This window comes from Leopardus geoffroyi, chromosome B3 (genome assembly GCF_018350155.1).
Source record: "Leopardus geoffroyi isolate Oge1 chromosome B3, O.geoffroyi_Oge1_pat1.0, whole genome shotgun sequence".
NCBI classification, from domain to species: domain Eukaryota; kingdom Metazoa; phylum Chordata; class Mammalia; order Carnivora; family Felidae; genus Leopardus; species Leopardus geoffroyi.
This window is the reverse complement of record NC_059337.1, coordinates 109,764,009-109,790,368: the sequence shown is the minus strand read 5'-3', so window position 1 is coordinate 109,790,368 and position 26,360 is coordinate 109,764,009. Positions and strand designations below refer to the sequence as shown.

The following is a 26,360-nucleotide window of genomic DNA, read 5'->3' as shown; positions in this document are numbered from 1 at the left end:
AATTCACAAGTTTCTCATGGAATTGCAGACAGTAACCTCCCTGGGAGGAAAACACTGATTCGTGGGTGATAGAATGAAGCTTTTGGGCAATAATCAACTCACTGAATGTGCTCCCCCATTCTGTGCACCTCTGTGGATCACCTAGGATGATGGTAGAGTAGGGCATTTGATAAAAATATCATGCGTAAATGCAGAACTTGGATAGAAATGAGAGAAAAGACATCCGTAACTCCAAGGAAGGGCATCTGTCGATGCTGGGAGTTCACTGCAGAGAGATGTGGTGGGGATCTAGAGACAGGCAGACCATAAGATCTCTTTCTTAGACTAATAGGTCCTACTCTAGCAATAGTCCGCATGATTGATCACAATTTCCTATTTTTCCACTGTATGCAGCAGTATGGCTAACACTTAGAGGTGCCTCCAACATCTTCACAAATGGCTTTCAGCTCTGAATTCCAGGAGAAGCAAATTTAAGGTCCATTTATCTGCCCCCGAGCCCCAAATTTTGTTCTTACTCATTCTTGGCACTGATCGTCAACAATGATAGGTGAGCTTAGAGCAGGAGGGGCTACTCCATGTCCTTCCTTCTCTCCTCCCTAGCTCCTTTTTTTGTTCTCCAGATACACAGAGGTGAGGAGAGCAAGAAATAAAACCCGTTTTGAGGAACATGCATTCCTCCGCCTTTGTTCTCTTGACCTTCAGACCCAACACAATACCAGGCTGCTCCCATTATGAAGTGGGTCCATTCACACCCAAATCATCTCAGATCCTTTGAAGGGGGAGATGCCAAAACCACTTTGGAAATTGTACAGCAATGTCATTTTTAAACCTGTCTAGTCTAACTCCTTCATTTACGTTTTAAGACAATCATCTTGGGCGTCCGTGGAGACATGTGAAGCACTTCTCATCAGTAGGGCATCCACTGTGTTCCTCACCCTGGAAAAGGTGCTCCCTCCTTTCTTTGGTGTTAGAAATATAATTAGCATTTATAAGCCAGTGCCTACTATAAGCCCAAATGTGATGGAGGAAAAAGCCTTGCTTATTAGGAGAAGCAACTTGGCAGAGGGGAGAAAAGCAGCTATTTTAAGGAGGGTATTCACAGCACCGAGAGACAGCAGAGATGGATGAGGAAAGCTTGGGGGATTTTACTGCTTCAAGAGACCAAGCACAACAATATAGATACTTAGAGATAGGCGTAAGGCTAGATTCTTTAGTAAAAAAATTCCACTTCTGCCTTTTGAATGCCTACATCTTTGGTCCTTGAGGGACAGTGTGCATGAAGGAGGAAGGAGTTTGGCAGCCTTTTGTAATTCAGGACACACTTGGATGTTTTCTGAGAACATGTGGTTCTCATGAAAAGAGCCTACTCTGATTTAACGGAACAGAACTCCAGCCCCTACTTTCAAACAGCACCTTCCCTGGGGAGTGGGATGGAGTTACCCAGTCAGAGACTCCAGGGACCAGGTATTCCTGTGCTTGTCTTCATCCCTAGAATACAAGAAATATTATGTTTCTGAGACTTGATGTTCAAATGAGAGAAAAGCAGGAATTTGGGGAGTAACAGGGGAGGATCACCATCTGTCCTGAAGAAAGGATCCCAGTGGATCTTAGTGGAAAAAGTACCAAGAGTTTGGGGCTGAAAGAACTCTGTCCTGGGAGAATTATGGAGAAAAATTTTGCTCAATTTTCTCTTTCCAAAGATTGGACAGACATTGCTCAGGGGCAGACTTGCATTATTCCTTCTGAATCGCTGATTCATTCACCGAGGCAGAAATATGCAGTCTTTTCTGAGTTCTTTTACATCACGCTATAATTACCATAACTGAATTTCTATGATTCTCACATATACCATTAAAGTATTTCTAAAGTCTTTTTCTTCCCCTAATAAAGGACTAAATTTAAATAGTATTAGCATGAAATTTGGCAGCTTGTCAAGTTCATATACCACTGCCTTTCTCTTAGAAGATGTACATTCCCTTTCATGTAGAAGTCACTGTATGGAGGTTCCGCAGAGGGGGAGGAAACCTTCATGCACGTACCAAAGAAAAGTTTGAAATCCTTTAAAGAAGAAGTAGGATCCTTAAAGAAGGATCCTTAAAGAAGAATAGGAGACTGAGTGGCTCAGTCAGTTAAGCGTCTGACTTAGGCTCAGGTCACGATCTCATGGTTCGTGGGTTCAAGCCCTGCATTGGGCTCTGTGCTGACAGCTTAGAGCCTGGAGCCTGCTTCAGATTCTGTGTCTTCCTCTTTCTCTGCCCCTCCCCCCCTCTCTTCCTCTCTCTCTTAAAAATAAACGTTAAGAAATTTTTTAAAAAGTAGAAGAACATGGGAAGACTAAATAAGAACGAAAACAATTTTCCTGAGGCTCTTTCTTGAGAATGTCATATATCTTTCAACAGCAGATTATTGATTTTAAGAACCTTGAAAAGAAAAAAAAATGTGCATTAAACCCTCTGAAGTCACCATTTTCAGATACTTTGCTTAAAGGTTGTAGGGTGTCCACTTACAAAGAAATAGAAAAATAGTAACAACTTTTAACGGACAAATAGATCACTCTGCGGGCTGATCCTTCTCACCCTCAATATGCTTTATTTGGTGCTTTTTCTCTGGGCTCTGAGTTAATTGTAGGGTTTGTGGGAGTAAGCAGACATTGGCTGAAAATTGGAGCTAAGTGTCACTGTCAGTAGAATAGAAACTCTTTTCCTCCTGTCACAGGGAACAGGCATTGAAACTGTTCACGAGGTGGTAAAAGATGGAAAAGCTGAGGCAGTGATGTCATCAGAAAGGAAAACCACGGAGAGTTTACTAGCTCCTTGTGACACTGAAAGCAAACAAAATGGGTTCTCAAATGTTGTGTAGATGCTTTGAAAGTCATGTTTCTGTTTGTTTCTGACCTCCTTCACTCCTTCACCACAGTAAGCTCTAACACTTGGACATCTAACCCTTGAAAGCTTGGAAATCATTTGAGGACTCACATACAGAACTAGGCGTGATGTGAAGTGATTTCTTTTCCTGTGTAGATTACTATAGTTAAGGTTAGTTGATGATGCAGTAGGGTCCGAAATAACTCATGATCTCTTGTAAGTATTCCAGGACTCCTATAGCTGAGAGCCTAAGATTCTCCCAGGATCCAGAAAAATCCACTGAGTGCTAGACTACCCTGGAATAGGATGTCTTTTGTGAAACTGAAATTCAATCTATAGTAATTGCTGAGGTTGCCAAATAGGATGTCTGGCTAAAGAAGCTTTTAATGTGTTAACTGGTAGGAACTAAATGAAGCATAAAAGTCATTCAGGATGATTTGTAGTCTATTACATACTAAATCCTAGTAAGACTGGTGGATCTATTACAAGGAGAGGGTATTCAGTACTGTAAAACACAGTGATCTCTGGTAACCACGGGGAACCAAAGGTCTCCTGTAATACCAAAACATGTTTAAACCTATGGAGCCGAGATTAATTTGGGGATTTGAAGAAATCTGTTATTTTGAAACTCTTAACACAATATTATAATGCAGATAAACCTGGGAATAACTTAATAGAGGTTTATTAAAATGCTGGGAGAGAAATGTAGTACTCTCATATTGGTGACTTCAGTCCTTTACATTAGTCCGATTGACCTAACTTCATTTAAATAACAGGTGAAAAAGGAAACAAGATAGAAGTCCTTGAAAAGATTTAGTTTAGACTTTTATATCCTGTTAGGACTGTACCTAACTATTTTGGTGAGATCTCCACTCCTACCAAACCATTACACAAGCTACTGTGTGTCAGCTATGGATTTGAAATGCAAGTTATTCGCGATTGATGTAAACTGAATTTGTGAGAAGCTACCCATGAAAAATGGGGAAATACAAGGTCAGGTCTCTCTGAAAGGAGCTGGAAAGAGCTGGGTGTATTATATGAAAATTTCCTCCACTTTCAAATACATTAAGAGCCATCATTCTGAGGATGATACTACTAAGGATTTTTCCATCTTTGCTGAGCTTGAGTGAAAGTAGCTTCGATCTGCTGCCTGATGGATTCAGTTTATCTACAAGGAAGGACTTGATAGGGAGAATTATTAAGAGGGTAAATGAACGGAATGAATAGCATTAAACCTCTACAGTAAAGTTTGTGCCTAATATTGACACTTAAGATTTAACATTAATCCTCTCTTTTGGAAAGTTCGGTTAAAAACACATTTACTGTTGAACATTCTTAAGGTTCGTATTTACCAGCTTGAACGGTGGCAAGTGTCATGCGAAATTCATTTTGGTTGAGGAAAGAAGCATGTAGGGCTCACAGTACATGTGTATCCAACATGAGCAGAAAGGAGTCTTGGCGGGGGGGGGGGGGGGAGAGAGAGAGAGAGAGAAAGAGAGAGAGAGAGAGGCCATAGCCAGTTTTCTTCTAATAACTCTCACTTTGACAAGTATAAAATGCCTCATTATTTTTTTAAAGGTCTATTTACTTACTTTGGGAAAGACAGAGTGCACACATGAGCAGGGAAGGGGCAGAGAGAGAGGGAGAGAGAGAATCCCAAGCAGGCTCCGTGTTGTCAGTGCAGAGCCCAATGTGGGGCTGGATCTCATGAACTGTGAGATCATTAAAAAGCCTCATTATTAATGTATACGAACATGTTCATTGCATTTCTTGCAAGCATATCAGCTGAAAATTAGTATACTTTCTAGCTACTGAATGATTACATTTTATAAGTATCAATCATAATTCCTAGGAGTTTTACACCTGTTATACATTTAGGAGATGATTGACTCACTGTTTTTCCTCATAACTAATCTCCTATCTGAAAAGAAAGTTAAACAGCACATACTTTAAGGAATTAAGTTTTTCTTTTTGCCTCTAGTACATAACATCCTGAAAAACAGAGATAAAACGGAAATGCTTTATATAAATAGGAAAACAACTTTTTGCCTAGTTAAATCACTCAGAACTCACAAGATTGAAATTTGACTAGAACAAAATCTTTTGGATTTTTTTTCCCCAAGAAAAATAAAATTGCTTTATAAGTTCTAAACGAAGCCAATACAACATTTCTGAATGTGTGTTTATGATGCTTAGGATACATCCTTTTAAGATGTGAGAGGATCAAATTTCAACACAGAAAATTATCCTGACTATTCGCACAGAATGCTAACCTTAGTGTACGTGCACTGTGAGACTCTCAGGTGTCATTCATTCATTCATTCATTCAAGCAATCATTCAGTAGACATTTCTGAGTGTCTGTTGTGTCCTAGGCTCATTCCCCAGCATTGAGACATAGAGTAAACAAGACAGAAGGAAGCTTGCCATTGTGAAGTGTACATTCTAGAGGGAGACAAGAAATGGACAATTAAATAAATGAGATAGTAACTACAGAGGAAATAAGTAGGTCTCGAAAGGAAGCCCAATTGAATCAGAGTGGTTTGGCCTCACTGAAGAGATAACCTTCGAGCTGATAGGTTGGAATCCTTTCTGCCAGGTGAAAGGAGACTTTCACTACCTAGAGATGACGTGAGGCCCAAAGAAGATAGCAAAATAACACAGGGCTTGCTTGGCACATATTACATACTTAGCTGAATAGCATTAGTGAGTTGCTGTTTTTATTAATCAACTGTAGACATGATTGCAAAAGGATCTGGAGGCAGTTTTGCTCCCTATGTTGCATTCTGCTCAGGCCTCACAGAACATCGTTTCTCCCCTGTTGGCGAGGAGAATCGCATTCTGAGGCTTGGCTTACGAATGTGTATTAAAACAGCTGGAGAAACTCCAAAGGAAGACTTGGTCCCCACTAGCAGCACTGTTTGTCAACTGGTTGACCCAGGAAGGGTGCCTGAGCCCCAGTTCTGAAATTTCTGCCTCCCCCATAATTGACATGCTATCTCTTTCAGGAACCAGATTCTAGCCCAAGAAGTAGCCTTTCTGGACTCTCAGTGATTGCAGTTTAGGAGGTTTTCCATTTTTGTTTTTTCTCCTTTTTCCCAAATGTAGGTCAAAGCATGAAGAACAGAAGGATTGGCCAAGGGGAAACAGATGTTTATGTTCATTTCATAATCGTAGGGCTGGGTGGATATGGAAGAACAATAAATAGTGTCCAAGACATGCAGAGCTGCACCAAAAACCACCCCAAGGGTCCCAGGCTCCTTCCTGTTTTTCAAGACCCCTTTGCTTCTTCCCACGAGAGGAAGTGTTCTCTAATTTTCCCTCGATGAGGCCACTGAACGTCTTCCAGGCTGATGGTTGTTTAACAGACAGCAGGCTCTACGAACAGAGGTTCACGGTTGTGGGGCCACATCGGTCACAGCCCAGGCTTTTCTCCCAGCAGCTGGCGCTGGGGCGCCTCAGTTTGCTTAGTCAGCCCCCTTTCTGCTGTTTTACAATTTCTACTCATCTCTGTTCTGAGCTCGGAGGCTCCGCTCCTCACCCCAGCCCTTTCCCATCAGTCCTTCTGATTCTCAGCCTTGTACATTCTCTTTCTTCCAGGGGCTCTCCGGGCCCCAGCCTGAATTCTGAGGGCATATCTTTGATGAGAACACTCTAGTCCTCATTTAGGAATTTGCTACTTGTTTCTGAGAGGCTCTAAGGGCCTCTTCTGTTTTACACAATTTTCCCTGTTAGAAACTCCCAAGTCAAGAAATTGTATATGTGGATATCTATTTTTAAGTTGCTTTTTAATGATTGATGTATTATCATGGAGTTATTCCTCTTAAACTGGATTTATAGGCATCTTTACAGTATGAAGAAAGGTTTTCTGAACTTGCTAAATTACATTAGATTGAACTACATGAACTTAGGAAATCCAAAAGATTTTGAACTGTAAAATGGCAGTTTAATAGAGTCCATCTAATAAGAAACACTTAGGATGCTTGTTGAAATTTATATCGACAGCTCTTTCTCTCAGTGGGTCTCATACAGCAGACTAAAACTATGGCATGGACTAAAGAATCTGCATTTTCAACAAGCAGGTTTTTCCGATGTGCAGGTACGTTTGGGAAATACAGGTATGTCATCTGTAGCTGAATAAACACCTAATTAAATATGGTGCTTAGGGCAATTCATATTGTTCATGTGGGTCTACTGTATTTAAAAAAAGTTTTTTTTGAACTTTATTTACTGTTTGGGGGGGAGGGGCAGAGAGAGAGGGAGAGAGAGAGAGTCCCAAGCAGGCTCTGCACTGTCAGCACAGAGCCTGATGTGGGGCTCGAACCCACAAACTGGTGAGATCATGACCTGAGCTGAAACTGAGAGTCAGACGCTCAACCGACTGAGCCACCCAAGCGCCCCATGTATTTTTTTACTTAAAGTATTTTTTTTTTAATTTTGAGAGAGAGAGAGAGAGAGAGGGCATGCACAAGCAGGGGAGGGGCAGAGAGAGAGGGAGAGAGAGAGAATTCCAAGCAGGCTCCCTGATGTCCACACAGAGCCTGATGCAGGGCTCAAACTCACGAACCATGAGATTGTGACCTGGGTTGAAATGAAATCAAGAGTCAGATGCTTAACTGATTGAGCCCCCCAGGTGCCTGGCCTATTGTAGTTGACGCGAGAAATGTCAACTTCGTGATTATGGCAAAGATTACTAAGTGTCCATTAGCATCTGCTCACTTTTTCTTTGGGCATAAAGCTAACCTCTCTCGTAATAATGTGTGGCCGAGGGTTTGGCTTCTCTCCAATGAGATGTGAACAGAAGTGGCGCATTCCACTTGTGGATCTGGCCCACACCGCCACTCCTTGCCTTCACTCCTCTGTATTCTGGGTACCAGCAGAGTCACAAGACAGAAAAAAGTTAATCCTTAATGGCCCCATGGAGCAGAACCATCTCATCAACCTGAACACTTGCCCAATCTGTTATCTGAGCAAGACACAGAATTCTCATAGTTTGAATCATTTGATGTTTGGGTCTGTTTGTTACAGCATCCTAGTCTATTGAGTGTGGTGTCATCATTACAAAAACCTAAAACAAATAGTGTGTTGTTGGCTGAGCTGTTAAGTGGCAGGTGGTAAGAAAACAGGATAGGCTGGAAAGACAGAGATCTAAGTTATCCTGTGGCAAAACTGTATTTTTGAAAAACTATTGTCTGTGAAGCCTGAAAGGTGAACAGTTCCTACAGAGCTTGTAGCATGTGAAGAAAAAATTGGGAAAAACCAGAACGTTCTTGTATGTTAATTGTTACTTACTGTGTTTAGCAAGGTGTTACAAGAAAGAAAAGAGCTGCATTGGTTGTTTTTTTTTAAGCAGAGTTTGATAGAACACAAATATTAATGGACTTACAGAGCCCCTCGAGTAAAACTGATTATTTTTGGATTCCACAAATAGAAGATACAATTCAAAAAGGATTTGGGGGCACCTGGGTGGCTCAGTCAGTTGAGTGTCTGACTTTGGCTCAGTTAATGATCTTCTGGTTCATGAGCTCGAGTCCCACATGGGGCTCGCTGCTGTCAGAGCGACTTCTGCTTTGGATCCTCTACAGAGGGTGCAAACTTCTTTCACTGCCAGCACAGGGGGTCTTCCCAATGTACACCCCTCCCCCTACCCCTCCCCTGCTTGCGCTCTCTCAAAAATAAACGTTAAAAAAAAAAAAAGGATTTGAGCCATAAATGTCCATTTCTCTGTTTAAGCAAGAGAATCAGCTATGTGTCAAAGATCAGGTCCCTTGCATCTAAGCCTGCTGCTTCATATGGCCTCCCAGTAGCTATTGTTAATTTGAGAAAAAAGGGCATTGGCTACCAGAAGCAGACAAATGAAGACTGTTTAAGAATGACATCTAAGAAAGACATACTTTGGTCTTGGATATGGTTACTGGTACACAGAAATTACCAGAAACCTGGTAAATTTTTGAAAGAGTTGTATGTCCAAAGAAATGCCAAACGTGGACTAGATATGCTTACAGCTGTGAAACAACACTGAGCCCCCCAAAACTGTACAAGCAAGAAGCAGGCTGTGAAAGTGTTACAGTCCCCAAGAAACACATGCGCCTAAAGGTCTAATTCAGATGTGTATCACAGAGGACAATGGATGAGGAAGAAGAACCTCCCAGACCTGAGCCAGGAAAAGCGGAGACTGAGGGATGAAGGAATTCCTCCCGGAGAATAGCATCAGGGTCAATTCAAGAAACTTCTTCCACTGCCAGCACAGGGAGTCTTCCCAATGTTTGCCATCAGTATTCTGTTATTGCTATGTGCCTCCCATTTTTTCCTTTTCTTTTTCCCTTTTTTAAAAATGTTTATTTTTGAGAGAGAGAGAGAGAGGAGAGAGAGACACACAGAATCTGAAGCAGGCTCTAGGCTCTGAGCTGTTAGCACAGAGCCCGATGCGGGACTCAAACTCACAAATCGTGAGATCATGACCTGAGCTGAAGTCAGATGCTTAACCGACTGAGCCACCCAGGCACCCCCCCACCCGCTGCCATTTTTTCCTTTTTTGAAGGGGTTTTGAATATTTTGGTTATTTCATCCCTGTTCCACCATTGTTTAAGGGGTGATTGTATAAATGGGACAGATACTGAATTTCCTATTGGATCACAAGGAGCCACATCTCCATCGAATGCAAAGAGCTGTAAAAAAAAAAAAAAAAAGAGTTGTGTATCATCCGCAAACACTGGGCTTTGACCTGGTGCAGTGACAGCGTGGGACTCTGGGCAGTCCTTCTTTGGAAAAGGGCAAGCTTGTTTTACGTGTGGGAAACAGCGTGAAAGGATATTTCGTGGATGGAGAGGCTGATACAAGTGGAGATAGCTGGTTTCTACCGAAATCTATTCTTTCCGCTCTTGGGCATGTAGGAAGGCTTCATAGCCCAGCCTCTTTCAGCCCGAAGTGTGACCTGGTGACTAAGTTACAAGGCCTATGGAGTGTGACTGGAAATGATGTCTGTCACTTCCAGTCTTGGCCCAGAAAACTTTCCACTGAGTCTGTCCATGTTCTTTCTCATTAGGCTGGTTGGATGCAGATAGCGATGAGATCCCAAGGGATGGCAGGGTCACAAGATGGATGGAGCCTGGGTGTCTAAATGACTAAACAGAGGAAAGCAGCCTCACTGACTTGGATTACTTGCCCAGGACCATCACATTAGCAAGAAACATCCTGCCACGGTGTTAATCCCTTACATTTTTGGGTTAGCATACCCTAACTAACAGTGGCTTTTAGATTGATGTTATTAGCTACCGAACTCTACACTGCCTGTGTTGTTTGTTTACTGCTTCATGACCTCCACTTCCTCCATTACAAGTTATTCAACTTTGGGAACATTGGTTAGTGTCTCCATGCCTGGATTTTCTCATCAGTAAAATTGGGAAAATAATACACCTCCCAGGGTCATTGTGAGGAAGCAATAAACTGATGTGTAAAAATATCCCAAATATGCCTGAATCATAGCAAAGACTATGGAAGTGCATAGCGACTGTTATTGTCGTTAATACATATACTAGTGGCATTTCAGTTTCATAAATAACACTACCACCCTTCTTGTTGGGTCACACATGGCTATAATGAGATTCATGCTCACCCTGGGAATAAAGAGTGCCAGAAATAAAAGCTGTATTTCACAACCAAGATGAAACCGAGCGAATACACAGGAATCAGGTCCTTTTGTTTCATGAAAATTGGACACTTCCAAGAAGCTGGTAGACTTCAGAGCTTTCAGGAACAGTGCCAGGCCACTCTGTGACTCACAGTTGGTCTCTATTGAATTCATGATGGAATTATCCTGACTGCGTTACGGCCAGAGAGTTAACTGTTGGGATTCTGCTGACTCACCTAAGGGGTGCCATGGATTTCTGTATGTGGGGAAGTCAATTTTCAGCATATCAGAAGCTGTATCCTTACACCAAGAGCCTCCATGGATTTCTGTATGTGGGGAAGTCAATTTTCAGCATAATATCAGAAGCTGTATCCTTACACTGAGAGCCTCCATCATAGACCCTTGCAATCTTGTGGTCAGGATTGATGAGGGAGACTGTTTCTGTTGACTTTTCTTTCCTGTCCTTTCCCGAGAGGCCTTATATTTGTCACCCACCTTCATGCTGCCTTTGTAAAACAGGCTAAGTGTCTCCAAAACATAAACGTCCAATGTGCTGGGCCATCCCTGAGCCAAATTCGCTATTTGGCCCACACGAAGTGGGAGAAATGGCAGATGTTGGAAAAGCTATTCCAGAAATAAAATACCGTTTACCTGAAGCCCAACCTCAATGGGCAGGTAGGTAGTAAAATTTATGAAGGGTTTCCTAGCCTGGAAGTGAAGGGAGTGAGGCCAGGCTATGTGGAACGAAATGTCTTGGTCGCAGGGAGCCTGTCCGCTGAAGCCTGGACTGGTCTCCCTCCTTGGCTTGTTGCCAGCTAAAACTGGAATGCGGGAGGGCTGGGAATGGCAGATGTGGTGTCCAATGCTGAGGGCATGGTTTTTCTTGGGTCACAGAAACTTAATTTTCTTTATCCCTCTTCTATCTTTTCTTATGCCAAAGAGCATGCGGCTCATAATTGACCATCTCTGCAGCATGCTTTGCCTTTCGGAGTGTAATTTGCACCCCTGAAGCCTCTGAATGTGCTTGCTTTCATAAGCATCTCAGTGTAGACTGCGGGAGGAACTGTCTATATAATTCCTGCCACTGCGCCTTTGGTGTGGCCTCCAAGGGTCCAGAAAAAGCATCAGCTATACATTACACCACCTCAAAAAGAGACCTTGGGGGGTTGGATATCTATAAGACTTTGTGGGGGTTTTTTCTACGTTTATTTATTTATGTTGACAGAGAGGGAGACAGCACAAGTGAGCACAAGTGGGGGCAGAGAAAGAGAGAGAAAGAGAGAGAGAGAGAGAGAGAGAGAGAGAGAGAGAATCCCAGGCAGACTCTGTGCTGTCAGTGCAGAAACCAGCCTGGGGCTCAATCTCAGGAACTGTGAGATCATAACCTGAGCCGAAATCAAGACTCGGCTGCTCAACTGACTTAGCCACCCAGGCGCCCCAAGACTTCATGTTTTTGAGCATCACTGCATTTAGAAGGAACAGAGTGAGTGATTCCACTGGTCCATTCATGTCTCCTCTTACACAAACGTCTTTTATGTTTTCGTCTAAGGTTAAGATCCTGGTAATTCATTTCATAGTCCCATGAGAGTTGTTTCAGGCTTCCTTTTGGCTTACAGAGAATGAATCTCATCCGTTCTCTAGAGACTCTCAGGTGTCTTCAGAAAAAACAAAAGAGAGACTCCTGAGTAAATATTCACAAATGGGCAGAACTATGTCACAAACCTTTATAGGCCTGGGGCTTTGCTTTCATTCACTCTCTATTATTTTATGTTACTCCTTCCTGCCCCTCTGTGGATTGGACATAGCTTCCCCTCTTGATCTGGCCATTAAGGCCAGGTGGTGACTGAGTCTACCTTGGACTGCTCACCATTTAATTTGTGGAAAAATTAGACTGGACTTCCAGCCTTCTGTGAAAACAACTTTCTTTTACATCTTACTCAGCTGATAGAGCAATGAGATTTTCCCTTCTTTCCATAAATCATGTTAATTTCCTGCAGAGGTGCCTGGATTTGGAAATAGTGACTTCAAAAATGAGTCTTGAAACACAGGTAGTTTTTGACAAACTCTAGGAGGGGTGGGCGACAGAAGAAAGAGCCACAGACAAAATCAATTCTAAGCCAGAGGATGATAGAAATGGTGAACGAGGTACACTGTGCACAGGCTTCAACCCGATCAGGCTTATTTGACACACCCATGTAGATAAACATACAAACCATGGACATAATCTAACTCAACATACAATCTAACTAAATGCAAAATGGAAGTGTTATCCCTATGTCATATGTTATGTGAAACATCACTTGATAATAATTTACCAGTGAGGGTGGGGCGGGGGGGGGGGGGTGGGGAGGGAGGGTGCGGTCTGTTGCAAAACTCAAAGTTCAAGATAAGATAAGGATATGAGGGAAGAAGAAATGTGATTGTTCCATGGTGAGCTGTGAAAGCTCTAAATGTTGTTAGGAAGTCTTGAGTCATCCTAGAAGGGAGTAGGAAGCAAGGCCCAGAGATGTTTCTCAGGCTCACTTGTAGAAAGTATGAGTGGTCCTACCTACCTTCATCCCACTGCTCCCAATTTTTAGTCCTAGCCCTTAGTTGAACTTGGGGTTACTCTGAAACATGTTCTGTATATAAGAACTATAAGTCTTGGAGGGAGCCACCCAAAATTTAGGTAGGCTTTTAACTATAATGCATATGGAACAATTTTCAGCTCATCTGCTTCCAAATGAAATGTACACATTGCAGAGTTACATTATTCAACAGCTGTGACAATGGCCGCTTAGGTCAAGAAAACTCAACACTATGTTACAATTCCAGTAGAGATGAAATGATCCTTAAAATGTGAACAAAATAGTTCAAAAATAGAATAAATGTAATTAATTTCCAAACACGTTCATTCCTAAAGATCGGACAAGCAGTTTATTCGTTTATTCAGCCACGTTTCAATGGGCCAGAAATTACCTAAGCACTGGAGGGACAAAGATGACTAAGACATACTAATTCATTTATGCAATAACTCTCTATTGAGAATCTACTGTATGTTGGGCTCTGCTTTAAAAGCTGGAGACAGAGCAGTGAACAAGACAAAGTCCTTGCCCTCATGGAGTTTACATTCCAGTGTGGGATAAAAATGGCAACCAAATAAATGTAAGGGTGATGCCAGGTGGTGTGAAATGTTATGAATAAAGATGTAGCAGGATAAGTGTTTAAAGAGCGACTCTGTGTGTGTGTGTGTGTGTGTGTGTATGTTTGTGTGTGAATGTATTCAATAATGTGGTCAATTGAAGCTGAAGAGGATCTGGGGGAATAGTGTTAGGCTGGGGGAAGGGCAAGTGTGAGGTCTTCAAGGAAAGTGGGATATCGGTGTGTTTGAGGGATGCCAAGATGGCTAGTGTGGCTAGAGCAGAAATACTGAAGAGGAGAGTGTGGCGGTAACAGGGACCAAGTCACGGAGTGCCTTGTAGACCATGATAACTGATGGGGTCTGAGTGTGAAGGGATTGGAGGATTTGGGCCATGGATAGCCCCCCTTCCCGCTGTGTGGGGAACTGACGAGAGGAGGGCAAGTTTGGAAGCAGGGAAGTGAGAGGTGAGCACACTAGCTTAGATGGGAAATGAGGTGAGTTGGACAAGAGTGAAGCAACGTAGGTGGCGAGAAGTGATGGCGCTTGAGGTGTATTTTGAATGTTGCGCTGATCGGCAGTAGTAACAAAGTAATAACAGTAGTTACAGAGTAATAACAAACGGTTTGAATGGAGAGGGTGGGGGGTATTGTCATAGGATGAAAGGAGTCAAGTGTAATACCAAAGTTTTTGTTCTAAGCAACTGGGTGGAAGGTAGTGGTCGTGTACTTGCATGGGGAAGACTAGGGGAGAAATAGATGGGAGGAGTTAAAGAATTTTGTTTTAACAGTTTGAGAAATTAGATGTTATTATATATTCAAATGGGCAGCTGGATATATAAATCTGAGTCTCAGGGCCAGAGATATAAACTGGGGAGTCGGTGGCATATAAATAATATTCAAAGCCATGAGACTAGATACAACCAACTTAGGCATGAGCAAAATAGGGAAGGGAACTGAGGGACCGAACACTGAGGTGTGCCAACATATAATGGGGGGGAGGAGATGGGGCAGGCGGCAGAGGAGATGGACAGAGATTTGCCAAGTGAGGGGAATAAAAGCCAGGAGAACCTGTTATCCCAGAAACCAAGCAGAGAGATAGTAATTAGCCATAAAAAAAAGCCTCCAAGCCATCCAGTAGATGATGACTGAGAACTGACCGTGGGATTTGGCAAGACACTACCCTCTCTCTCAGGAGCTCGGAGCACGGTGGGAGTGGGAAACACAAGGAAACAGACAAATTGCTCTGCATGGTTGAAGTCGTTCGTCTTCTACAAAGTAAACACATTTCTGGAGATAGGTTGAAGATGGAACAAGGAGCTCTCCTTATGCAGTCAAGGAAAGAAGCCTGGAGGAGACGTACATTTGGGTGGAGGGAAAACAACTAAGATTCAGAAAACGTAAAAAAAAATTTTTTTTTCTATCTGGTTGTTAACTTTTTTCATAAGGACTCATGCAAAACTGAGATTTCCCCTCCCAATTTAATATCCCGCTACTATTACTCTATGCATATTTGTCAATTATCAATACATGTGATAACTGTATTATAAGACAACACATGCATTTATCACATCCTACTCCATTTGACGAATACCCTTAGAATTATAGTTTTCTTTGTTGGAGTCTTTACCTCTTAGTTACATTTTAATTTCCTTTCATAACTGTGTGCAAGTGTAGAAAACTTATTCTTTCTTTTTTTTTTAATAACTTTATTTTTGAGACAGAGAGAGACAGAGCATGAGCAGGGGAGGGGCAGAGAGAGAGGGAGACACAGAATCCGAAGCAGGCTCCAGGCTCCGAGCTGTCAGCACAGAGCCCGATGTGGGGCTCGAACTCACAGACTGTGAGATCATGACCTGAGCTGAAGTTGGACACTCAACCGACTGAGCCACCCAGGCGCCCCGAGAACTTATTCTTAATAATAGTAGCTGCTAGGTACCTAACACTTATCATGTGTGAGGCACTGTTCTAAGAACTTCGCATGTATTATTTATTTTGCCTCACCAACACTCCTAATGCCTTTATGGTCCTTTTTTTGTCCATTTGTGATAATTAAGGCACAGAAAGGTTAAATCACTTGTTCAAGGCCGCACAGCAATGGCAGTGCCCGTGTTGGAAGTGGGCTGTCTGGCTTCAACGCCCCCCATCCTGAGTGGTATGCTTCATACCCTTCTTGTTATATCTCCACTTTCCTGGGATGGGCCACTGTTATGGAAAAATCTTCAAGGGACAGGCTCTCTTTGACTTGAACTGCGTTTTTCTTCTCTTTACTTTTTTTTCTTTTTTTTAAGTTTATTTATTTTGAGAGAGAGAGAGAGAGAGAGGGAGAGAGAGGGAGAGAGAGAGAACGCACATGAACAGGGAAGGGGCAGAGAGGCAGGGAGAGAGAGAGAGAGAAAGAATCCCAATCAGGCTCTGCACTGGCACACGGGACTCGAACTTACCAACCCTAAGATCATGACCTGAGCCGAAATCAAGAGTTGGACGCTTAACCAGCTAAGCCACCCAGGTGTCCCTTGAACTGCAGTATTTTAAAGACTCGGTAATTCAGTTGCTGCTTGTCCTTTCAGAATGGGCCAGTAGGACCCAGGGACAGGGTACTGGATACTTTTCCACATGGGGAAGACAGCATTAGTTCTTTGACAATTGACTGAAGGTTTTCATATAACTGCATAAGGATTTACATTCAATTAGCTCATAGATGGGAAGGGCAGTGGTAAAAGGAGAGTGTCTTTATGATGGGGAAGATTTCTTTATGAATGGAAATGTTCACTTCATTGTGACCCTAGATGTATGAGGCTTACGTCTTCATTTCCTTTATAACCTAACTGAAAGCCTGTGAGATGATTGTGTACCTAGAAAGGTACAGAGTGTAAATCAAAGTAACAATGTTTGGGAATGTCTACTATGTGCAAAGTATGGCTTTGGGTAAAGTGACTGATTTCCTGAGAGGTGAATTCATAGAGTAGCCAAAATCTTTAAGATGCCTTGATGTTCAACTGGGTGTTATACATAGGGGATGAGTCACTGGAATCTACTCCTGAAATCATTGTTGCACTATATGCTAACTAACTTGGATGTAAATTAAAAAAAAGAAAAAAGATGCTTTGATGCTCACATAGCAGTAAGTATATACACAATTGAAATATAAAATAACTTGGTCCTAGTGGAACCTGGTGGTAGTTCAGCCTTCGCTTGATCTCTAATATTTTTTTTATAAATTGACTTTATCTCTAAAGTTGGTTTTGTCTTCTCTCTTCCTTATACTGGACTGATAATTAGTTCAACCAATAGATGGGGATCAGGATGCATCATTCTCAAAAGCACTTAAGCCTCTCCCTTTAGTATATTTTGGGCCCTTCCTTTGATCTAAAAGTTGTTGAAATTAGGTAGAAGCCAGTTTTTCTTTCCTGGCAGAAAGAGGGTGTCGAATAAAAAAACCTTTGCTAAGAAGTTCACATCTTAGTAACTTACTTAAATCCCAGACCTCTTAATTTTATTAGTTTCTTTTTTCTCCGCATAAAAGTTTTCCTATTCTCTTTATTCTGTTCTCATTAAAGTGTTCTTCTCTTGGCATAGTCATATTTTCAGAAAAACTTAAGGGGATCAGCATGAAAATTTGCTCTTAATTTTTACAAATATAGAAAAACCTTCTGGGAAGTGGATACTATTTTCACTGTGATTCTCTATCTGCTATGTAGTATTGTCATAAATCATGTAAATATAGGCGAAGGGTGGGACTTAGGTGATTGTTTAGCTGTGGAAAAGAAGCTACTTCCTCTAGAAAGAGGATTTCAAATGGCCACATAGCAAAGCCAACATTCACACAGGTTTCCTGTGTCACTTCCCCCCTGCTGAACCTGACCCAAAGCCAAGGTGAAGGAAGGGAAATTTTCCTCTTGTGAAATCTCAAATCTTTGATAACTCACCAACCTGATCACTCTGTTGAAAAAAGTTGTAAAATTAGGCTACTGTAAACTTGAAGAATTTCATGATCTTGCTTTTGAGAAACAATAAGATTTGTTTTGGAAATTAAGAGAAAAAGAAAACAGAAAAATTGAGATCAGTTATCACATTGACAAATACACCTACAGACTTTAGAACATTAAAAAAAAAACACCAAACAGTTAAGTTGTGGCTACAGTATTTTAACTGTCCTGCCTTCAAATATTTTGTGTCCGATTTGATCCTTTCTGGATATACTTTAAAATGATTCAAATTTTATTTTTATCTTCATTTTTACTTTAAAAACATATTCATTAAAGATGTTTCTTTTAATTCAAGATACAGATTGCCTAATAGATATTTAAAATCTTTTAATACTCCCCCCATCTATAACCCTAGGAACATAAAAGTACAATAGTACATCACCAAATGAATTCATTAGAAAAATGAGTGTTCTAATGTTTGTTAATCTTACCATTTCATTTATGAAATGGCATGAGGTAAATATATGAAAAGTGGCAAAAATACCTCTCTCACCAGTTGTGTGGTTAGTAACTTTCTTTTTTCAATCAAATCGGACAAAAAACATTTTAAGGCATGACAGTTAAAATACTGTAGCCACAACTTCATCGGTTTTTTTTTTTTTGAATGTTCTAAAGTTTGTAGGTGTACTTGTCAATGTGCTAACTGATCTCAATTTTTCCATTTTCTTACCTTTTCTCTTAATTTCCAAAACAAATCTTGTTTCTCAAAAGCAAGTTCATGAAATTCTTCAAGTTTACAGTAGCCTACGTTTTTCTTTTCTTTTCTTTCTTTCTTTCTTTCTTTCTTTCTTTCTTTTGGTGAAAAAGTTGTGCTGCGATTGCACTACATTTTAGAACGTTCACATAAAAAGTTATTAACTCTTCAGGCCAACGTTGAGTAAGATCTCCCGCCCCAAAGCCTGGAGGAGCAGTTCAGGGTTAGTTTCCCAGTGTTGCTCATTTGATTGAAGTGGGGGGAAAAGTTTTGGATACGAAGGGATGCACAAAGTGTCCTAAGAGTTGCAGCAAAGCCCTTGGCCGTGGGTTCCGCCCCGCTGTGGGGCCACCTCTGGGCCCGCGCCCACCAGTGCCCCTGGAAATCAAGCAGGCCCCTCTGCGGTTAGGGTGTCGCCGCCCGCATCTTCCCCGCGTGTGCAGGGACAGGCTCCCCCCCCTCCTCTTACCTGCATAGTGGTCGAACACAGTGGGCACATATTCCTCTGGGAAGGCGTCGTTGGCGTAGCTCATGAGCAGGCAGGTCTTCCCCACGGCGCCGTCGCCCACCACCACGCACTTCAACATCTTCTTCTCCTCCGTGCTCCTGCAGCCGCAGCCGCTGTCATCTCCCTCCTCGCAGTTCATTCTGGCGGCTCCAGCTGCTGTGACCCTGCAGCTGCTGTTCCTTCTCCTGCCTCTCCCAGAGCCCATGGAGCGCGGGAAGCGAGTGGCAGGCTCCAGATCACGCTGCCTTCCTTAGGTTGCCTTGGATTCCACAGACCTGTCCCAGGCGGCTGGCACCTGCCCTCGTGCTTACCATACTGGCCAAGAAAGGTGGCGCACGTTGGGGAGAACGATTAAAAGCACGTGTCCCCTTTCCCTACAGTTTGAGTTAAGAAACCCTCATTTTCTCTGAATTCTAGGGGCTTCCTGGCAGTCTAGAAATTTCAACAGCCCGAGGGTTTCGCTGTGCTCTTCCAGACGGCCGCAGTTCTGCTAATCTACCCCCCCACCCCTTTTCCACTTTACATCTAACATGGAGGAAAGCTGGGCTTTTTAATGGAGTTTTCCCCTTGCTTCCTCCAGCTTGCGGAGTATCAGGAAATCATGGGTTTCCTGCTGCATTCCATATTAGGCTCAGTGGGCTGGGGAAGGCTGCAACAATGGGAGCTCTGTGTGTGTGTGTTTGTACTTGCGGGGAACGCGGCCAGGGCATGGAGCGGGGAAAACACTAGGGGTCCCACTGCAGACTCAAGCTGTCAGACTTCCTGTTTCATCTGCTGCTGGGGAGGCTGTTTGCCTGGGGCTGGCTGGGAAGAAGCTGACGAAAGATGGAAACTGGAGAGCGCTGTCTGCCACAGAAACAGAGGGAATGGTTTAAGTGAGCAGAGAGAACCACACCAGCCGTTGTGGGATAACATATGACATCATCCCTCACTGAGTCACCAGTGAAAAGCTCTGCAAATTAAAAATGGACAGTTCTTCACGTACCTACAGGAGAAACCTCAAGCATTTCATCCCGGTGACAGAGAAGAAAACCTTCCAGAAGTGCATTGTTTCAGAGGGAAACGTTCTTATGGATCATAGCTATGATGTGTGCGATCAGGTTTATGAGCTGCCACATTTGAGCACAACGCTCCAGCGGGTATTCCAGACAGACATCTTTATGGTTGTAGCACCTAAGAAATCAACCAGATGTGAGACGTTTGCATCTTCTTATTAGCGAATAAACACACATGTGCTTGGCTCACACTCTTGGAAACAAGAGTATATGGGAAGGCTTTATTGGTTTGCTTCGGGTCCCCAAATGCTGCTTTTGCTTGGAAGGTTCCCTCTGTGATTTACTCCTTTCCCCTTGGGTCAGCTTGGCTCTCTTCCATTATAAAGGAGCCATTGGCAGCTAATTTATTTGTCTATCGGGTTGCTCAGAATGAAGCCCCTTTGAAGCCCTGTGTTTGATTAATGTACTTGGTCTTAGAGAAGATGTGGAACTCTGTAAATGATTTTGACAAATGGATCAAGTGCTTTTTTTTATGGGGGAATTGGTTTCTTTGAGATTCGTGAGCACTTATTTTCAAGCAATTTAGATCATCCAATTGATTTGGGGAGGTTTTTTTGTTATTTTATGGAGGAGATGGGAGAGAAGTCTACTTTAATTGGTGGCTAACTATAATATATATAATGCAATAATATATCATATAGAATATGTAGCATTATAGTGTGTGTGTAAATATATATGTGTATATAATTTTACATACACATATATATGCTGCAGTGTAACAGATATAGCTGCAAATTTCTTCTGTTTTGGATTATAGTAACATTCGCCATAGTGTTCAGGATCCCGATAGTTTTTTCCTAGGCTGTGTTGCCATAACAAACAACTCCCAAACCTCAATTATTTAAAGTAACACGTATATTTCTTGCTCGCATTGTTATCTATTTTGCATATTTTTGTCATGCTCATTCAGGGAGCTAGACTGGTGGAGCAGCCACATTGAGAACATTGATGATCACCTTGGCAGAGGAAGAAATTAATGTGGTCAAGTGGCATTGGCTCCTAAAACTTCCTTCTCAAGGTGACATTTCTGCTCGCATTTGTTGACCAAAGCAAGTCACGTACCCTTGCTAGGTTCAACAGGGTCAGAAGTATAATCCTACCATGTGCCAGGAAGGAGGGAGCCAAATACTGGTGAACAGCCTGAAGAGTTTAGAAGTAGTTTTAGGTAAGAGAGATAGTTTAGTTGGTTGAGGTTATGCTAGCAGCACGAAAGCTGAATTCTTTGTGTTGAGTGTTGTGCGGGAGCATTTGAAGGCACCTGTGACTGCATGTGATTTATATAATTTTATTTTCATTGTTCTACTGGAAACATCTGGCATATGGGATAATAAAAGGGCAACTTGAAAACTTATGTTTTTCTTCCAGAAAAAAACCCTCAAGTGTGAGGGTGGCCTCCAAACGAATCTATGCAGGTAAAGGAGTGATTGACAGTGTTAAGAACCCCAAACTGAAGATGAACAAGGCCACTTGAGCACACACTGTGCTGATGTGTGTTTGGCAGAACTTTGAAGGGGTTCTGACTCTGAGCTCGTCCCTGAGATCAGGCAGTAAATATGGCATGGAGTAAATATTCCCTTCAAATATGGAGTTCTCGAACAACGGCTGCCCAGCCTGCATTCTTATGCTACAGATAGGCCTTGGCCCACTGAACATGTGGCCTAAGAGAAAACTGAGAAGTTGGATTGGGTGAAATTTAGTCACATCTGTGTATAACCTAAACCTTATGCCATCAGACACAGATATTTAACTTCATGCCAATTGCTATGTGACTACAAATTGGGACATTTAAGAGACTGGAAGCTGCCAGTTGTGGTCCTTTAACTCAAGGGATGGGTACATCTGTCAGATCCAATTGTATGCAAGGATGGGGCATGGCTATTGAGAATGTTGGCTGTGTTTCTCAAAACAACTTGTTTCTTCACTGTTTGCTGCTCCCAAATTGAATATTTATTAAAAAAAATGTTTGAGACATCCTATGGAAAATGGCAAAAAAGTTAAAAATTTACTAGTCTGATGATTATACGGATCACACTGTGCATGTGAGAATAAATCTTTTTAAATATCGAAAGACAGACCTGAGCCAGAGTAACAGAATTTAAAGAAAGAAAAGACAATTTAGCCTCATTCTTCTAGGGTCCATGAGTCCACAGAACTGTGACTCCTTCCTTGTCCAGGTAGAATGGTCAAGAACATACTTTAATTCCAAAATTTATAGTTATGAATTTACAAGTGGTATGAAAACGATTTGCTGACACGTTCTCAACCAGATGCCTGTGCTCTAAGGATCTTGGGCCGTTTGAATGATGGAGTGGTGGTTTCATAGCCATTAATTATTGGTTTACCTCCAGCACCAAGTTCACACAAACTTACCAGTACGTGGTGAAATTTTGTTGGGCGATATTTCCTGCTTTTTCTGAGATCTCAATTCCTTGGCTCCCTCTTGTACTCCGGGCTTTGGCTTCACATGAATTTTCCCAAGTGCCAACAGAGCACTTTTGCCAAAATTTCTGACTCTTCTGATTGCTTTCAGTTTTAGTATGACTTTAATAAAACTGGCCAGAATTTTCTCCCCTGCCTATTTTTTTTTTCTTTTGTGCTTGAAACTACAAGTTGCACAGGGAAATAAGGCAATCGGAGCAGATATTCTTTTTTTTTTTTTTTTTTTAACATTTATTCACTTTTTGAGAGACAGAGAGTGTGAGCAGGACAGGAGCAGAGAGAGAGGGAGACACAGAATCCGGAGCAGTCTCCATGCTCTGAACCGATGGCAAAGAGCCTGATGCGGGACTTGAACTCACAAACTGTGAGATCATGACCTGAGCCAAATGCTTAACCGACTGAGCCATCCAGGCGCCCCTATTGGATCAGATATTCTGATTCTGGATTAGACTCTACGTAGGAGAGTGTTTTGACTCCAGTCTCGGGAATGTGAGATGTGCTGTGGTTATGGTGATTCTGAGATGTCCAGCCCAGTCTCGAGTCACCCTCTGGTCCACAGGAAGCCCTCTCTAGGGCTAATGTGGAAATCAGGACTCTAGTGGTGGGCAGGTGGGAGACAGAAAGGGGCTGTGTAGTTCTTGGAGTTCTGACCCAAATCTCCCACAGGACCTAACCCTTAACATCAGTTGGAGCACTGCTAAAACTTAACAGATTGTCCTAGGACTGACCTGGACTGGAACAGCTGCTCCCAAGAAAGGTGAGTCATTATTATCAGGAACCCTCATGTAACTGTGCCTTTTTTTTTTTTTTTTTTTGTCAGACCACCTGTACTCAGCCTCTGGCTATTGCCCGTTTTATAATCATATATCGTGTGATATGGTATCATAATCATTTATCAGCCACATTTTCTTGGATATGATCTTTTTAGAGTTCTAGAAATGGCTTCCTTTTTTCTTGCTTGGAGGATTTTTCTTTCTTTGCCAAATCTCTTAATTCTGATAGAAGTAGTTACTTGTGAATATCAGGCAGGTAGAGACTTCTTTCTGTCCCAGAAGAGGCTGATTTGGTCAGTAATGGTATAGGTGCGTGTGTGTGTGTGTGTGTGTGTGTTCTGTATTTCACTATTGCATACCCTAATTCTGAATACAAAGCTTTGTCCCAGGCTTATGGATGCTCTGATTATTAGAAAAAAAATTTGGCCTCCCTCCACGGAAGCCCAGAGGTTAGGAATCTTTCAAATTCCTACTAACTGGAAAATCTAGAGACAGTTAAGTTTGGAAAGAAATTTCCTTTTTGATTCCTGCTTTTCCTGATTGAAGAGGTATGTCTTGGAAGGTAGACAAGTTTAAGGTTGAGGTGGTGCTGAGTTGTCTCTCTGTTAAGGCCATGGAGCAGGAATAGCTTGTAGAAATAGCCATCTTGGAGTCAAACAAAGATCTTTTTTTTTTTTTAATTTCAATTAATTATTTTTTATTTATTTATTTTTAAATTTTTTTTAACGTTTATTTATTTTTGAGACAGAGAGAGACAGAGCATGAATAGGGGAGGGGCAGAGAGAGAGGGAGACATAGAATCTGAAACAGGCTCCAGGCTCTGAGCTGTCAGCACAGACCCCAACGCGGGGCTCGAACTCACGGACCGTGAGATCATGACCTGAGCCGAAGTTGGATGCTTAACTGACTGAGCCACCCAGATGCCCCTCAATTAATTATTTTTTTAAATTTTATTTAAATTCAAAGTAGTTAATATGTAGTGAAATAATAGTTTCAGGAATAGAATTCAGTGATTCATCACTTACATATAACACCTACTACTCATCCCAACAGGTGCCCTCCTTAATGCCCATCACCCATTTAGCCCATCCTCCCACCCAACACCCCTCTAGAAGCTCTCAATTTGTTCTCTGTATTTAAGAGTCTTTTATGGTTTGCCTCCCTCTGTGTTTTTATCTTATTTTTCCTTCTCTTCCCCTATGTTCATCTGTTTTGTTTCTTAAATTCCACATGAGTGAAATCATATAATATTTATCTTTTTCTGACCGACTTATTTCACTTACCATAATACATTCTAGTTCCAACCTCACTGTTGCAAATGGCAAGATTTCATTCTTTTTGATCACCAAGTAATATTCCTTGTAAATATAGATACCACATCTTTATGCATTCATCAGTCGATGGACATTTGGGCTCTTTCCACAGTCTGGCTATTGTTGATAGCACTGCCATAAACATTGGGGTACATGTGCCCCTTTGGATCAGCATTTTTGTATCCTTTGGATAAATAACTAGTAGTGCAATTTCTGGGTCATAGGGTAGTTCTAGTTTTAATTTTTTGAGAACCTCCATACTGTTTTCCAGAGTGGCTGCACCAGCTCGCATTCCCACCAACAGTGCAAGAGGGTTCCTCTTTCTCCGCATCCTCACCAACATCTGTCGTTGCCTGAGTTGCTAATTTCAGCCATTCTGACATGTGTGAGGTGGTATCTCATTGTGGTTTTGATTTGGATTTCCTTGATGATGAGTGATGTTGAGCATTTTTTCATGTGTCTGTTAGCCATCTGGATGTCTTCTTTGAAAGAGTGGCTGTTTATGTCTTCTGCCCATTTCTTCACTGGATTATTTGTTTTTTGGGTGTTGAATTTGGTAAGTTCTTTATAGATTTTGGATACTAACCCATTGTCTGATATGTCATTTATAAATATCTTCTCTCATTCCGCAGGTTGCCTTTTAGTTTTGTTGAATGCTTCCTTTGCTGTGCAGAAGCTTTTTATCTTGATGAGGTTCCAATAGTTCATTTTTGCTTTTGTTCCCCTTGCCTCTGGAGACGCATTGAGTAAGAAGTTGCTGCGGCCGAGGTGGAAGAGGTTGTTGCCTGTTTTCTCCTCTAGGATTTTGATGGTTTCCTGTCTCACAGTTAGGTCTTTCATCCATTTTGAGTTTATTTTTGTGCATGATGTAAGAAAGTGGTCCAGGTTCATTCTTCTGCATGTTGCTGTCCAGTTTTCTCAACACCATTTGCTGAAGAGACTGTCTTTTTTTCCTTTGGATATTCCTTCCTGCTTTGTCAAAGATTAATTGGCCATACGTTTGTGGGTCCATTTCTGGGCTCTCTATTCTGTTCCATTGATCTATGTGTCCATTTTTGTGCCAGTACCATCCTGTCTGGATGATTACAGCTTTGTAATACGGCTTGAAGTCTGGGATTGTGATGCCTCTGGCTTTGGTTTTCTTTTTTCTGGGTTGCTTTTGCTATTTGGGGTCTTTTATTGTTTCATTCAAATTTTAGAATTGTTTGTTCTAGCTCTGTGAAGAATGCTGGTGTTATTTTGATAGGCATTGCACTGAATGTGTAGATTGTTCTGGGTAATGTTGACATTTTAAGAATACTTGCTCTTCCTATCCAGGAGCATGGAATGTTTTTCCATTTCTTTGTGTCTTCTTCAATTTCTTTCATAAGCTTTCTATAGTTTTCAAGCATACAGATCTTCTACCTCTTCAAAGATCTTTGATGATTATTTCAATTTGTTAGCGATACAGGCCCAAGATGCCCAAGGTCATTGGATTGGTCATTGTCTGAGTGGGAAAGCATCAGTGTCACTGCCACAGGCTGAACTTTTGTGTGCTTGGGGCCCTGCCACATCTTATTGCCCTTTTACATGTGGGATCTATTGAGCAAAGCGAGAAAGATTCGTGTAAATCTTCACCTCTGCTAGAAAAACAACTCCAAATTTGCCCTCCACTTAGGATGCATTGTTATTACATGAAAAAGTAACACAAAGATTGAGGACTTGAAGGGCACCTCAACAACAGCAGGGGACATGGGACTCTGCTGTATACAAGGAGGTGTTTTGGTTGTTGTGACTGAATTAAACCCATAAATGAATCCTCCTGAGAGCCTGCAGGTTACCGATCAACTCCTTGTGGGTGAGACACTAAATACAGAGGGAAATGTGATTCTACTCTGTGTATTTAATGTGTCTGATCACACTTCCTCAACAGCTCCTTGGCTAATTAATTTGCATCTAGAAATCACCTGCATCAATAAAGAGAGACAGAAAGACTACCAG

General features: G+C 41.9%; 1 protein-coding gene across 1 annotated transcript in view; it reads right to left on the bottom strand.

Annotated features, from left to right (window-relative positions):
- The window catches only part of RHOJ (ras homolog family member J), an 85,916-nt gene extending 66,253 nt beyond the window's left edge, over positions 1-19,663 (bottom strand). Inside the window, exon 1 of the mRNA XM_045451191.1 lies at positions 18,762-19,663. Within this exon, the coding sequence (XP_045307147.1) occupies positions 18,762-19,005 (244 nt within the window). The 5' untranslated portion in view covers positions 19,006-19,663. The remainder of the gene's footprint in view (positions 1-18,761) is intronic.
- Positions 19,664-26,360: the final 6,697 nt, after the last annotated feature.